This window comes from Python bivittatus, unplaced genomic scaffold, assembly GCF_059951505.1.
Source record: "Python bivittatus isolate LINGU-HERP-01145 unplaced genomic scaffold, Pbiv_v1 ctg000660_np1212, whole genome shotgun sequence".
NCBI classification, from domain to species: Eukaryota; Metazoa; Chordata; class Lepidosauria; order Squamata; family Pythonidae; genus Python; species Python bivittatus.
In genome coordinates, this window is record NW_028277092.1 from 1,616,501 (window position 1) to 1,631,131 (window position 14,631).

The window sequence follows — 14,631 nt, forward strand, 5'->3', positions numbered from 1 at the left end:
TGGCCATCCCTCCCTCCCTCCCTCCCTCCCTCCCTCCCTCCCTCCCTCCCTCCAGCCCTCCCACCCGTCAGGAACTCACCGCTGCATCTTTCGGCCTGGGGGGGAGGCACTGCTCCCCTGAAAAATCGTTCAGGATCCAGACCAGCCCGTAAAACCCTGCGAGAGTCAGGAACCACAGCAGAAGTCTCTGCCCCAGCACCTCGGAGGGAACCTGGAGGTAGGGGTCGCCCTGGGCCGCCCCCTGGTCCTTGCCGGGATCTCTCAGGGCCCAGGTGGGGCCTGCCCAACCCAGCAGGCAGGAGAGGACCACCCGGAGGAGGGCGCGGCCCTTCTGCAGAGCCATTTGGCCCCCTTGACTGTCCCGAGCTGAGCTGGGTCTGGACCGGCCGTGACATCACAAACCCCTGGGGAGGGGAGCTCCCAGGGGCTAGGAGGGAAGGCCAGCTGGGAGGCCAAGCCAGGGAGCTGCCCAGGCACGAGGCTGGCGATGGGCAGCCTGCTTGATCCCGCCGTTCTTTGGCCCTGGGAACACTCTGACCGGAGGGTGCTGAAAACAGGGGGCAGGATTTCCCAGCCTGCGATGTTGCGCAATGCAGAACAATTCTAGCCTACGCCCTAGAGCTTCTCCCTGTCCGGTATCCAGGGACACGGCTCAGCTCTGCCCCCCCCCAAGCCAAACACCGGCCGCTTGGGGTGCTTCTCCCAACCAGAACAAAAAAAATGCAAAGCTGCAATCTGCCCCCCCCCCCCCAAATTGGCCTGTCCCTGCGCTAGATGAGCGCAGAGTTCAATTAGGTTTCCTAAGCTGGATGATCCTGGCCACTGGGTGGTTTAAGTTTGCTTAGCGCTGACTCAGCCGTTGTGGCCCGTAAACCATGGCTTCGCATCGCAGGTAGACCAATAGTGATGGGTGGCTCAAAGCATGGTTAAAACGAATCACGGCTTATCAGCAGCCTGCTGGAACCAACTTCTCAGTCCATCGCCAAGAGGAAACATCATAAAACCACAGACAAGAGTGCCAGGCCAGCGCAGAGACATCCCAGCCTAGACTCCAAGCGCCAGCAGGCCTCCCACATGTGCTTCACAACCCCCCAGGCCTAAGGGTTGTTGCCCAGCACAGCGCCCCCCACCCTCAACCACCTCCCCCTGCCCGCTCCCAATGTTGTGGGCATTGGTTGACGGTACACGGACTGCGCATTGCTCGTGGGGGGTGCCCGTCCACTGTAATACTTTTATTCCCGTCTCTAATCCTTTTCCTGCGGCTCAGTCCTCAATAATATCGTACACAGCCAAATTAAAGGCCTTGTTGTTTTCTCCAACTCGCTGGCAGTCGGATGCTTTGCAGCCCCGGTGGTGGGTGACGAGGCTGGCCTTGCGATTCCGGATAAGGGTCATGAGTTTGACCAGCTCCTGTTCCATGTGCGAGAAGGTCCGCAGGAGGCGTCTCTTCATCTCTTCTGGATCTCCCGGGGCCTCTTCCTGCTGCGGGAGGAACATAAACGTATCAGAGGTTGGGCGGTGCGGCGGACGCCAGGAGCCTCCGAGAAAGGGTCCGAAATGGCAATTGTTCTCCTCTACCGCTTCGGCCCCAGCGTCCTCATTCAAGGTGACGGAAAAAAGGTGGCTCTGAAACTTGGTTCCAAGGAAATAAGGATATTGGTGAAACTTTCAAGGATGCAATGGTCTAGAACAGTGTTTTTCAAACTTGGCCACTTTAAGCTGTGTGGACTTCAACTCCCAGAGTTCCCCAGCCAGCATGGCTGGCTGGGGAACTCTGGGAGTTGAAGTCCACACAGCTTAAAGTGGCCAAGTTTGAAAAACACTGTTCTAGAATTCACTAAAGGAAGAGATAGCTAAGAGAAATGAGTGTCATAAAGAGAGAAAGAGGGAATCCTCTTCTTGCTTTCAACAACCCAAAGCTTTGAGCCCTCCTTGGCTTCCCACATTTCAGTTCAATCCCAATGGAAGATCTCAGGCCATCTTCATATGTCCCACCCCACCCGCTTTGAGACATTTGAAAGACGTTCTCAATGAATTCATCGTTCCCGTCTCTCCTAAGTCTAAGCCAGAGAAAGCGACCCTTCCATCGCAGGGGGAAGAAACTTTAGAGAAATTCCAAACTGCCGATTAAAAGACAGGACTAGTTTAACTCGGCTGCCTCTGATTCAGGAAGGAATGCTGTAATTATTATTAGCCTTTCAGCTTCCATCCTTTTTATCTATTTTCTCAAAAAAGGAAGAATCTCATTTGGGAAGAGCTATGTTCTATGTGTGATGGAGCTCAACCTCCATATCGTACGATCTCGCCGAGTCCCAGAAGACACAGTGAGGTTGTAGTGAATTAAAAAGGCAGCCAGATGAGGAATTTGGGGAGAAGGTAGAGGCTTTCTGCTGGGGGATCAGTGTCCAGGCACAGAGCTAAAACCACTTCCCAAAATATTAGAAGGCGCCTTAAATCAGGGAGGTCCTCTATCCATCCAAGCTTGTCTGTCGATATCTACTTTTCGTGCAGTGCTTCAGAGCCGATCTCTGATGGCAGCATGGCTCGAGTGTGCTGCCCCTTAAAAGCTGGGCCAAGAGGAAAAGTCGGAGTGGCTGTAAGATGTTGAAGACAGCGCTGGGTCGGTGCTTCCAAGCAGGGACTCCAAAGCCCGACTTTTTAATGCTTCGAACAAGGAGCTTTGCAGCCCTGGAGGCTCCCCTGCTCTCCCCCCCGCCCCCGATGGCCAACCGCAGGGCACCGCTTCCCCACCCAGCACGTGGCGTCCTGGGCCCATCACCTTGGATGTTTTCCTGTCTCGGGGAGCTTGTTTCCTGGTGAGCCACTTCATCGCAAGCGCCAGCACCAGAGCCACCACCATGGCGGAGCAAACCGCCAACCACTCCCAGACCAGGTGGAAGGGAGCTCCCACATCCTGCCCACCCACCACACCTTGGTGTGCGGCAGAACTCCCCTGGCACAGACAGAAAAGGCAGAGGGGGCCGCGCATGGTGGAGCCAGGGAGTGCCGGAGTGGCTGGAGCCAACTGGCTGGTGGTCTGTGAAGTCACAGACGGGGCAGCAGCTCCATTGTTTAACAGGCTGAGTGACTCGGTGGGGGGAATCCTGCCAGCCTCCTGTTGGCTTTGCCTCACCCTGAAGATGGCCCATTCTCTGAGCCGAGGGCAACCGCTCGGTTCATCTCATTTCATTTACACACGCCTATATTTATAGCATCCAAAGTGATCAGTGCAGGGATGGGAGACCACCAGGATTTAGAGCAGTGTTTCTCAACCTTAGCAACTTTAAGATATGTGGCCTTCAACTCCCAGAATTCCCCAGCCAGCATGCTGGCTGGGGAATTCTGGAAGTTAAAGTCCACCTAGTTTAAAGCATGCCGGCTGGGGAATTCTGGGAGTTGAAGTCCACATATCTTAAAGTTGCTAAGGTTGAAAAACCCTGGTTTAGAGGCTAGACTGAGAAATCAATTAAGCATCTCAGGAGAAGGCCAAAGCAAGACACTTCCATACCTTTGCCAAGCAGACTATATGGAATATCCCTGAAGACGTCAGGAGTGCGTGATCTGAAGACTTTTTTCCTGTATTTTTTTCATATATTCTCCCGTTGGTCACAGTTAAAATGAGGTAAACACTTCTGGTGGTCTCGGGGGGGCGCACAAGAAAAGCACCCAGGGCAGGTCTTATCTCAGCACGTTGTAATATGGAATCAGAATAGGGTTGCTTCGGGCATCACGTTCTGGGAGCACAGCCGCTGCGTTTAATGATCCCAGGTTTGGGATTCAGTGTGTTGTGTGAATCCAACCTGTATGTGCCATCCTGGGGCCCTTGGAGGAAAGGCGGAATATGGAGTAATGAATACGACAAAGCAGTGTTTTCCAGCAGGGACAAACTTCCAGAAGTGTGGGTTTCCGGAGTTCTCCACCCAGCACGGCCATTGCTGAGAATTCTGGGAGTGGAAGTCCACAGAAGTTGCGCAATGCGGCATTAAGCATCGCATTGCCTAATTTAATTTAAGAAGCCCCTTTTAAGAGGCAGGGCAGGGCAGGAATGCGGGACAGTCAGGTCTGGAGATCAAAAATCGATCTGGGTTAACCTTTCTTTTGCAATCCCATGCCATCCAAATCCACGGGAAGTCAGCTACTGCATCCCCAGCCAAAGACCTTGCCGGCTGGGGATTTTGGTAACCGAAACCCATCAGGAAGGAACCAGCCTGGGGAAGAAGCATCGAAGTGGGTGGGTGAGTGGATGATTTTTTTCTAATTTATTTATTTATTGAATTTTTCAACCGCCCATCTCCCCCCAATGGGGGAACTCTGGGACACATTATCCATTATCCTTACACATTATCCTTGTGTTCACAGTCACTTTGATTATGAAATCTAATAGATCCAATGCAATGAACTGGTTAAGGCAGGATTTCTCGACCTCAGCCACTTTAAGATGGGTGGACTTCAACTCCCAGAATCCCCCAGCCAGCCATGCTGGCTGGGGGATTCTGGGAATTGAAGTCCACCCATCTTAAAGTGGCTGAGGTCGAGAAACCCCAGGTTTAAGGTGTTGCACTTTGATCAGGGAGACCTGGGTTCAAATCTCACTTGACCACTAAGCTCTCTGGGTAACGCTGAACCAGTCACTCCCTCTCCCTCTCTCTTAGCCAGACCTCACAGGGTTGTTGTTACAGGTGTAAGATCAGCCAGGACTGGAGTGCAAGCAGGCAGCAGCGTGGTGGAATACATTCTTCAGACAAGTTACAAAGTTACAAAAAGCGATTGATGATACAGCCCAAACGGAAGTCACTGAAAGCCTCACCAGGAAGATACAATTTTAAAAGCTTTACTGGGTGCTATTACGAGAGTCGGTCCTCTCTTCTCCCATTCACACAACTAGCTAAGCTCAAATGGGACTGCGATGCCGTGCGTTGTGTGAACTCGGGCAGCTGAGCTTCTCCCAACCTGGGCGATTTCCAGGTGCGCAAACTGCAGCTCCCAGAATTCTCAGCGATGGGCACGCTGTCGGGGGAATCCTGGGGGCGAAAGTCCACGCCTCTGGGGGACACGGGGTTGGAGAGTTGAGCAAAGACGTTCCTTGCGACCAGCAATTTCTTGTAATATCTTTGCAAGCCAGTGGAGAACATTTAGCCGACGGGCTGGATGTTCCCATCCAGCTGAGCTCCGTTTTACAGCCGCTGCTTTTCCTGCCTTCCAGGGTCGTCCCAAATACAAGGCGATGCCCCTGTCTAGGCTAGGAGGTTTCTGAACCTTGAACAAAGTGGACAGCAGTTGAGTTCACACAACCTGCTGCTTGCTAGAGCAGAATCTGGTTAGATAGTTAGGGGTTAGTTAGTTAGAAGGCAGCCCAGCCTTCATCTTGGCCTGTGTTTGGCTGTATTCCCACAACCACGTCACTTGTTCCATTTGCAGAAGGAAAGCTGGCTTGCTTTTCCTTTATGATTGCATGGCTTAGTTTATTGGGCGAGCCCAGCCCGTAAGATTAATTTACGGTTCAGCGTCTGGAGCGAGTCCAAGGAATGGGTTAATTCAGTAACCTGGTTAAATCTGTCGTTGGAAAACAGCCTTTGTACTGTTATTCACCTGGCTTAAGCATGAGAAGGGTCACGGCTCAGCTGTGTCTGTCCAATCACATCGGCGCTCCGGACGCCGCTTGTTGGGCGACGATTTCTGGTTCGACGTGTCGTGTGAATCCAGAGCAAGGGCTTAGCCGAGCGAACGGTGAAGGCGTCGTGGGAGCGCAGCCCCTGCGCCGCGTTCTCGTTTCCTGCTGGCAGCCGCGGCTGGGAGGGCAGGTTCAGGATCAGGGTGGGCGCCGCTCCTCCGTCGCCCGGTGCAGCGGCCGAGCCGAGATTCGCCGCTTGCCCTGCCCGCTCTCAGCCCTGCGCAGGGGTCGCTCCCGGGGGATATCCGCACGGGCGGATCCGCCTCGCTCTTCCGCGCGCACCCGTTCACACGTGCAACCCGCGTCAACTTCTGGTCGTGGGACCGCCTCCGCCTCGGAACGAGCCGCTTGGGGGACGGACGTGTCCTCGCCCCCCGAGTCACGTGAGCCAGAAGAAGGCCAACATGGCGCAGTCCTAGGCAGCTTCACCGTCGCCCGAGCCCGGGTGGGAGGTTGAGGCAGCAAAAAAGGAGGGAGCGCGAGAGGGAGGAGGAGGAGGAGGAGGAGGAGGACGCGGACGCGGCGGGGGTCTTCGCTTCGCACGCACCAGGCGCAGGCGGGGATCCGGCCCGGTGAGTCGGGGGCGCCGCTGGGGGGATGGCGCGCGGGCCGGGCGCCGATGGGCAGGAGGGCCTCCCCCGCAGATCGCCCCCGTTGTGGCGCGGCCCTCGCCGTCCGGGGCCGTCCGGATTCGGAGCGGGGCAGCGTCTGGCCCTGCCTCCCCGGACTGCTCGCCCTCCCGCCCCCGCGCTGCGGCCCCGGGCATCGCCCCCGCCCGGCTGCCGAGCCTGCGCCGGGCGCAAAGTTTGAGGGGCGACCGCGGAGAGGGCGAGCCGCGTGGCCCTCGCGGAGTGGGGGGCGGCCAGGGCCAGCCTGAGTCCCCATCGTCCTGAGCCAGCCGGGTTGAGGACGATGGGACTGCAGGCATCTAGCGCCAGGTTGGCAGAGGATGCGGGGAGAGGAAGCGGGCGAGGGAGAGCTGAGACCCTGATGGGGAAGGAAAGGGGAGAGGCGGAGATCCGGGGAGGGGTTCTCGGGCCAGGCTAGCCCAACCTGTTAAAGTTGCTTAAAATGGAATCGGTCGTGGGTTAGGGGTCATGGTGTCCCCCCATAATAGGGCTTCTGCATGTTCTGTGCACGCAGCCCATTTGGGTTGTCTAGGGCACCGAGAGAATTCGATCTCTGCCAGCTGTGCTGCCTTGCCTTGCCAGGCTAGGCAAGCAGGTGCCCTCCAGGTGGTGCAGCCCACGGCCTCCATGGCCTTTGGTGAGGTTGCTGCTTCTTGGGGTTGGTAGGCTCTGATGATCAGACATCTGGAGGAGCCCAGCAGGCCTGGCCTGGCCTGGCCTGGCCTGGCCTGGCCTGGCCTGGCAGAAGGAACTCCGCTCAACAGCTGGAGGCGGCTCCTCTCTGCCCTCGTGCCCAAGAGATGTTGTGCTGGTGAGAGATTCTCCAAAAGCAAAGTGTTGAAATGCTGCGCATCTGGAGGGAACAGATTGCCCTAGGCTGGTTGGCCTGAAAACCAGGAAAAGGGGGCCATCTGTAACCACCCAGAAGACCCAGCCGGTGAGGGACGCTGGGAATTGTAGGTGAACGACATCTGGAAGCCCAAAGGCTGCCCGCTCTGATTCTCAGTGAACTGGCCTCCTGCTGACAGCTTCCTACAGGAGAGACCCAGAATGGATGCATTGAAAGGGGTCTCCAAGGCCATCTAGTCCAACCCCATGTACAGTGCAGGAAACTGCTAAACCGTCCCTGACAGATGGGCAGCGAGCCCTAATTTTAGAAGGGGAACCCGCCCGTGTCCTAGGCCGATGATTCACTGCTTAATGGCTCTTCCCACAAGAAATTCCTTCTCATATCCCATTGGAATCGCCTTTCTTTGCGTTTCAAGCCATGGCACGGAACGATCACACTTTGGATGTGGGACGGTCCTTGTTCAATCCCTGGCATTTTCAGACCGACATGAAAAATCAGTGCCACGCAGTGGGTCCAAGTCCTGGGTTCCTTTTCAAGCGGTCCTTTATTCAGAATCCTGAGGACTGGAAAGTCCAATTGGTGATATTTTGACATTTTCTTATATTTGTAATTTGACAGCTCAGGGCCAGAATTTGGGGGTTGGTGGGAGGGCTTCACGGATGGTAAAATGGTGTGTGTGGGGGGGACATGCACTGGGTCCCTGCAGGGCAGGGGGTGGGATAGATAATCTCCAAGTTCCGTTCCAACCTTCCATTCCGTGATTGCGCATGGCCCAGAATTATGTCTACCAGCTTGCACTAAACTGGGTTGGGAAAGGAATGACTCAGTGCACACAACGACCCTAACAGGATGACTGAATTAATCCGTTTTCGAGGTTTGTATAATGCCCTGAACCTGAACGAGCCAAAGAGGCTGGCTTGGGACAACAGGTTGTCCCAAGGGTGTAATCCAACACACCCACCCTAACTGAGATGAAAACAAACTAACCGTGTGCGTGCAGTCTTGTTCGACTGACCAGGGTTAAGTGTAACGTCTGAACTTCTTTGGATTCACTCTTTTCCTCCTCTCCCTTTCTTTCTTCCAAGGGATTCCTGGCAGCAGTGCCCCCCACATCACCATGGTGAAGATCTTTGTTGGGGGGCTTTCTCCCGTGGTCACGGCCGAAGAGCTGCGGAAGCTGTTCGAGCAGTACGGGCAGGTGAATGAGTGCGACATTCTGAAGAATTTTGCCTTCGTCCACATGGAGAAGGAGGATGAGGCCCACCAGGCCATCAGCACCTTGCACAAGAGCGAGTTCTACGGGGCCCACTTGACGGTGGAGTACGCCACCTCCAAGATCCGCAACGCCACCAAGATCTACGTGGGGAACGTCTCGGCCAAAGCCACCACCGCCCAGATCCGCCAGCTCTTCGAGCGGTTCGGCAAAGTGGTGGAATGCGACATCGTCAAGAACTTCGCCTTTGTCCACATGGCCAAGGAGCGGGAAGCCATGGACGCCATCTTGAATCTCAATGACACCCCCCTGGAGGATCAGAAAATTTTTGTGACCCTTTCCAAGAGTAACAGTTCCCTCCGGGCCACGAAGGGGGCCTCCGTGCCCACCCCGCCCACCCCGACCCCCAGCTACTACTTCTCCAGGGGCCGCGTGCCCCCTCCACCAGCCACCTATTCGCCCTACTGTCCTCGAGCGTGGTACGACCGGGAGTACTGCGACCAGTACACGTACGAGCTCTACGACCGCGCGCGAGCAGCTTATGACCGAGCGCTGCCCCCTGCCCCGGCTGCCTACAGAGAAAGGAGCCCTGTGGGCCGGAGGACATCCACCCCCACCGCTGTAGTGGCCCAGTACACCGACCCCTACGCTGCGGCTGCGGCTGCAGCGGCTGCCGCCGCCGCAACGGCCGCCGCAAACCAGACGTACAGCCAAGCCTACAGCCAACCCGGGTATGCCGCGGCCGCGGCCGCCGCCACATACTCTCAGTACAGTCTCGGAACCGCCTACAACGTGGCGGAGTACTACGAGAGGTACGCCAGCGCTTATGCCGCCCAGTACGCCCAGACGTTCTGAGGGCGCTGCACCCCGTCCGGCAGTAAGTGTCCAGGGAGGCTCAGCTGTGGGGGGGAGGGGCGGGGGGAGGGGCGGGGGCCCCGTCTCTGCTCGCTCGCTCGGTCCCCTGTGGGCGAGAAATGGCAGACAGATGAGGTCTAGAAAGCAGGTCCGCCCATGCCCCTGTGAGGCAGCGTGGTTGCGCCCAGCCTGCTCGTCTGTCTGCGTTTTGGTCTGTCAGCCCCCCCGGAGGTGAGGAGCCAGGATCTGTCCAGAGGGTGCCAAAGTGCTATTCCCACCGGTTCTCCCCCTCGGCTGCATTGGTTGGGGCTGGGGGGAACTATAGTTCACCCGTATCTAGAAGGCCCCGGGTCCCCACTCTTCTCCTTCCCCAGCTTGGCCCCCTCCCAGCAGCCCCCTTGTCTCTAGACAGCCTGGTTGGCAGGGCTGCTGTTTCTGTGTCGAGGCGGGCGCCTGGCGGTGACTGCGCACCCCTAAACTACGTAGATTTCTTTACAGGCTCTTCCTGGGCAGACTCGGAGCGATGCCTTCTGGCCGGTCACCCAAGCCCGACTTCCAAGGTTGGTGATGCTGCATTTTGTGTTGCCCCTCCTTTCCTCCCGCCCCCCCTTTCTCTTCCTTCCTTCTTTCCTCCCCCCACGATTCGATCCGGTCCGGTCGAAGAACTGCCACGCCAACCCCGCCTTGCGAAACTGCGATGGGCCGAAGACGGTTTTGCTCGTGTCTGGTTTTTCCGAACTCTTCCCTCGGGCCCAGAATGCCGCAGGCCTTTGCACACTTTGGCCCCCCTCCGCCGGCTCCACTCTTTGCTTGCTCTGTGTTTTGCGTGCTAAGCTTCAGTCCCCGCAGCCAAGACGCCGACGGGCTCCCTAACCAGGCTTCCGTTTTTTGCTTTGCTGTATTCTTGGGTGCTCCTTGGTTTTATAGATATACTTTTTTTTCCCTTCGTTTGTTCAAGTTTTAATTTTGTACAACTGGTTAACGAAATGGGTTGTCGTTGCAGCAAATTGTTCGCTCCCCTCTCCCCAGTTTTTAAGATGTTAACGATTAAACGGCTTTTACAGAACCTCTCGCGTCCGCCTCGTAAAATTAGCGTTCTCCTGAGACGCCCCCTCCCCGCCTCGATCCAACTCCTCCTCTGCCTCCTGCTTCCCCACTCCTCTGTCTGCATGGGACGGAACTGGTGATCCGGATTTGCTGCGTGGTGCACCGTGCGCGCTCCCGCCTCCACCGCCTCCCCCCTTCGCTTTCTGGAAAGAGGGCCGTCGGCACCCCCTCCTTCCCCGCGAGGGGGCTGCTCTCGCCACTAACCCCCCTCCCAGCAGTGAGAGTTGGCCGAATCGTTGCGCAATCCGAAGCCGTGGTCTTGTGCGAATGCCGGATTCCGTCGCTTTGCCTTTGAAACTAACCCACGTCAGGCCACTGATGCTGTTTAATCCTGTTCCCCCCCTCCATTGATTTCTCTTTTTCTGTGGACAGCTGTTTCTGGAAGAAGCCAGGGGATTTCGGATGCCCCCCATCCTCCAAGCAGGCAGAGCTGATCCGAAGCAACGCAGCGCCTTTTGTTCTGCTGACAAGAACTCAGAAGGTTCTCCAAGTACCCAAAGGGAACATCCTGTCCTTCTGTCACAGTCTTAGAATAGGCACTGGGAAACACGTGGGGCGTTCTGAAAATTGCTATTTTCTCTTGGGTTCTTGGTGTTCTCGGAGCTCTGAGAACACCAGGATCCCAACGGTTCAACCCTGAGTTACATATCATCTTCCTCTACTATTCCTATTGCTGTTTTTGCACTCTGCATCAACCCTCAGCTTCCCAAATTCTGAGAAATTTGAGATACAGATAGTCCTCTATTTATGAACTTTCAAGTTACGAACTTTCGCTGATATGAACAAACCTCCAACAATGAAGATCCCAGAAGAAAAGTCCCAGAAGTTTACAGCGCGCATGTGTACTACGCCTGGAAGTTTATGGCGTGCATGCCTACATATGCGATGTGCTGTAATCTTCCAGGCGTATGTATGAATTGTGCCTTGGTTGGACTTACGAACAAAATGGACTTACAAACAGCCTCTTGGAACGTAACCTGTTCGTAAGTAGAGGACTGTCTGTACTGTACATTGGAACTTGGAATTCCAGCCAGGCTGACTGTCAGCTGGCTAGGAATTCTAGGGACTGAAGCCCCAAACTTCTGGAGTCCCTTCAGATGACAGAAAGCTGGCTTATATTACAGTATGATCCCCCCCCCAATTCCTGCTCCTTGGAAGAAATTCCACCCCCCATCTCCCCGGCATCCCCCCATTATTGAGCTGGGACAACTGGCTCTGTGCTTTTCTGCAATCAGCTGCTGGATCACGACCCCACGCAGGGGCCAGGAGAGAAGACGGCTTTGGTGGGTAGGTGATGTGGGTTGACATAAGGTGGAGTAACAGAGACAGTTGTTGGGGAGGGCAGCCATGTTAAAAGTGACTTCGGAATACGGTGGGCAACTGGCAGGCCACATACAACTTCCTGCCACCCTCAGCCCCTCCAGATACAAGCTGTCTGTCTGTAGCTGTCTCTCCGTCACCTGGACGAGGATGATGAGGAAGGTTGGAGGAGAGAGAAAGGGGTAGTTTTGGGGCTGTGTCTGCAGCGTCTCAGATCAAGGTGGCATTCACACCACCCACAGCCAAGTCTAGCAACCCGAGTGGCTTGGTTAAATTAAATGTTCAGTGGCCATCAAGCAGCAACTTTGGGAAGGGCTTGAGAATTGTGCCCAAGTTTGCAGTGAGGGCATAGCCCCGTTCCCAGCCCGGGGCTGCCAGATGTGCTAGGATGCCCAAATTGGGGAATTCTGGGAGTCGTAACCCTAACACATCAGTTGTGTTCTCAATGTACTTAACCAGGCCTGTTCCAAATGTCATACCTGCATTCACAGACTAGCTTGGTTTGTTTTTCATGCGCTTTGGAGGGTCAAGCAGTTCTAGCCTGTTGAGTTAGTTTATGGCTCAGGGTATCGTGTGAACCCCCCCATGGGATATTATTTATTATTGTTTGATTTATTATAGCTCCTCACTCCAAAAAACTCTGGGCAGCTTACAACATATGAAACGCACACTTAAAACACTTAACAGCCCGGACAAGTAAACAGCCACCACAGTCAAAAGCGCATGACAGGGGCTCCACTGACACACGAATTAACGCCAGGCCCGGGAACAAAGCCAGATCTTCAGGGCCTTCCAGGACCTTGGAAAATGGGTGCCGTACGTATCTGGGGTGGGGGGGGTGCTATTCCAGATAGCAGGGGCTATGACAGAGAAGGCATGTTCCTGAGTCCCACAAGATGACAGTGTTTAATCGAGGGGACCCGGGGTGCACCACACTGCCTGAACATACCAGGGGGCAGAATCAACTGGAGACAGGCGGCCCCTCAAGTGACCAGGCCCATGCCCTGTAGGGCTTTATGGGTGACGACCGGGACCTTGAATTGCACCTGGAACCCAATGCGCGGCCGGTGCAGCTCACTTAGCAGCGATGACATGTGGGCATAACGGGAAGCGCCTGTTACTGCTCGTATTGTTGTATTTTGAACCAGCTGTAGCTTCTGGGTGATTTTCAAGGGCAGCCCTGCGTACAGCGCATTGCAGTAGTCCATCCGCAAGGTGACTGGGGGTGAGCGAGCCTCCCGGTGGAGGAAAGGGCACAACTGGATGAACCTGTGCAAAGGCCCTCCTGGAGACAGCACTTTGAGCAGGAGGACCCCCCCCCATTGCGCCCCAATCTGCAAGGGTGAAGCAGTCCCCTCCAAGCCCAATGGTGAAAACATCCCTGACTTGGTGGGGGGCAAGCAGCCCCAGCCACTCAGTCTTGCCAAGATTGAGCCAAAATCTGTTCCTCCCATCCAGATGGGCAGTGAACAGACAGCTGTCCCCTTTCTGCGTTCTCACGACACAATAACCCATTGATTCCATTCAGCATGTTGTGGGAATGGGGACTGTGTATTAGCATGTGTTCAGCTGGGTTTCTCTGTCCTAAGATTAGCTTCTCTGCAGTAAAAAAGAAATGCTGGTTGGTTTTAGATTCTCCTCCCTTTCCCTCCCCTCCTCCCTCCCTCCCCCAAATCTGGTCCCTTCCCCACCAGCCAGTTACAAGCGTCTGAGCCTACCCTGCGAGGCAGACTGGAGCCCAGTGCTTCTGGGGCAGGTAAGCCCAAGAGGTAAGCAAACTCTTTTTTCCTGCCTACTAAAGGTGGTCCTTTGAACATGGCAGAAGGACTTCAAGACTGACGCTGTGCCAAAGTCTCCAATGCAGTTGCTCTTTCTCTTCCCTTGTGAAAGAGGCTTCTGTTTTTCTGCCTCATTCTTCTACATCTGTCTGGGTGGTATTTTTCAGCTGACTTTGCAGCTGGTGGCACAGCTGTTCCCAATATTCTTACTTTATTTTATGCATCTTTCCATCATTCTGAAGCCTCCGGGGTGACCTGCCCATCCCCTCCCAAAAAGAGGATTGAATGGAAGGTAGAAATTCTGCCACCTGCTAGAAGTTTTGCCATGAAAAACAGGATGTTCACACAACATCCATAACCAAATCTGGTAAAAAGGATTGCATTCACCTGACACACTAAACTTGGTTACATCAATCTATGGCTTTTGTTTGTTTCTTGCGGAGTTCTGCAAACCCAGCCCGTGTGGGAGCTGAAGTCCACAGGCCTTAAAATGGCCCAGTTTGAGAAACACTGGATTAAATCAAAGGGTGTGAAAGGCACCCTAGAAACCCTATACAGAAAACTGAACTACTTCATCCTTAGCATAAAACTTAGTGACTGACACACCTGGGTTTATACAACACACTGAATCATAAATGAACGGGACCAGCTGGATTTGCACAACCTGTTAAGCTGTAAAAAAAAAACAACCCTAAACTTAAAATTAACCAAGCTTAGCATGTTATGCAAATGAAGCCGAGATCAAATGCTGACTTTATCAGTGTAATGTATGAACCTATAATTGTATTTCACAGAGTAATTGTTCAAACGTAAGAGAAATTTGTGCCCAACAGGAACTGAATACCAGACTTGCTCGCCATGGCCGACCTTTGACTTGAAATTCAAGGATTATCATCTTGAATTCCATTTTTTTCCCCAGGCAGGGTGAGAACCTGGCACAGTTTAATCTTCAAAGAGATTAAACAGCGTGGAATTCTGGGAGTGGGGGGTCTTGGGGAGCAACAGGATTGGGAAGGTAAATGTAAAGGCTCGAAATCCTTTCCCCCCGTACAAAACATTTCAGATTTCTTTATTCTCAGCCTTCCATTCTGGGAAATCACTCTGCGAACCGATCGCCAAATATTCTTCCCTGGCGTTTTGTTGCCCCTGGCATCTGGAGCAATGTGCTGGAAAATGGCTCCACGTGGAGAAAAGTGCCAGCTGCCAAG

The 14,631-nt window shown here is 54.5% G+C and overlaps 1 protein-coding gene across 4 annotated transcripts; it reads left to right on the plus strand.

Moving 5' to 3' along the window:
• Positions 1-5,613: 5,613 nt before the first annotated feature.
• LOC103060754 (uncharacterized) lies at positions 5,614-13,306 on the plus strand. Of its 4 annotated transcripts, none has more exons than XR_015797987.1 (4): positions 5,614-6,243; positions 8,236-9,240; positions 9,705-9,778; positions 10,698-13,306. XR_015797987.1 is itself a non-coding variant. In XM_088151079.1 (3 exons), exon 2 carries the CDS (start codon positions 8,268-8,270, stop codon positions 9,216-9,218), a length of 951 nt encoding a protein of 316 aa, XP_088007205.1. In that variant the 5' UTR covers positions 5,614-6,243; positions 8,236-8,267; the 3' UTR covers positions 9,219-9,240; positions 9,705-10,691. The 4 variants fall into 4 exon arrangements, 2 of the variants coding, with proteins under 2 accessions (XP_088007205.1, XP_088007204.1); XR_015797986.1 differs by having other exon boundaries at positions 9,717-9,778; XM_088151079.1 differs by lacking the exon at positions 10,698-13,306 and having other exon boundaries at positions 9,705-10,691.
• The last annotated feature ends 1,325 nt before the right edge of the window (positions 13,307-14,631 follow it).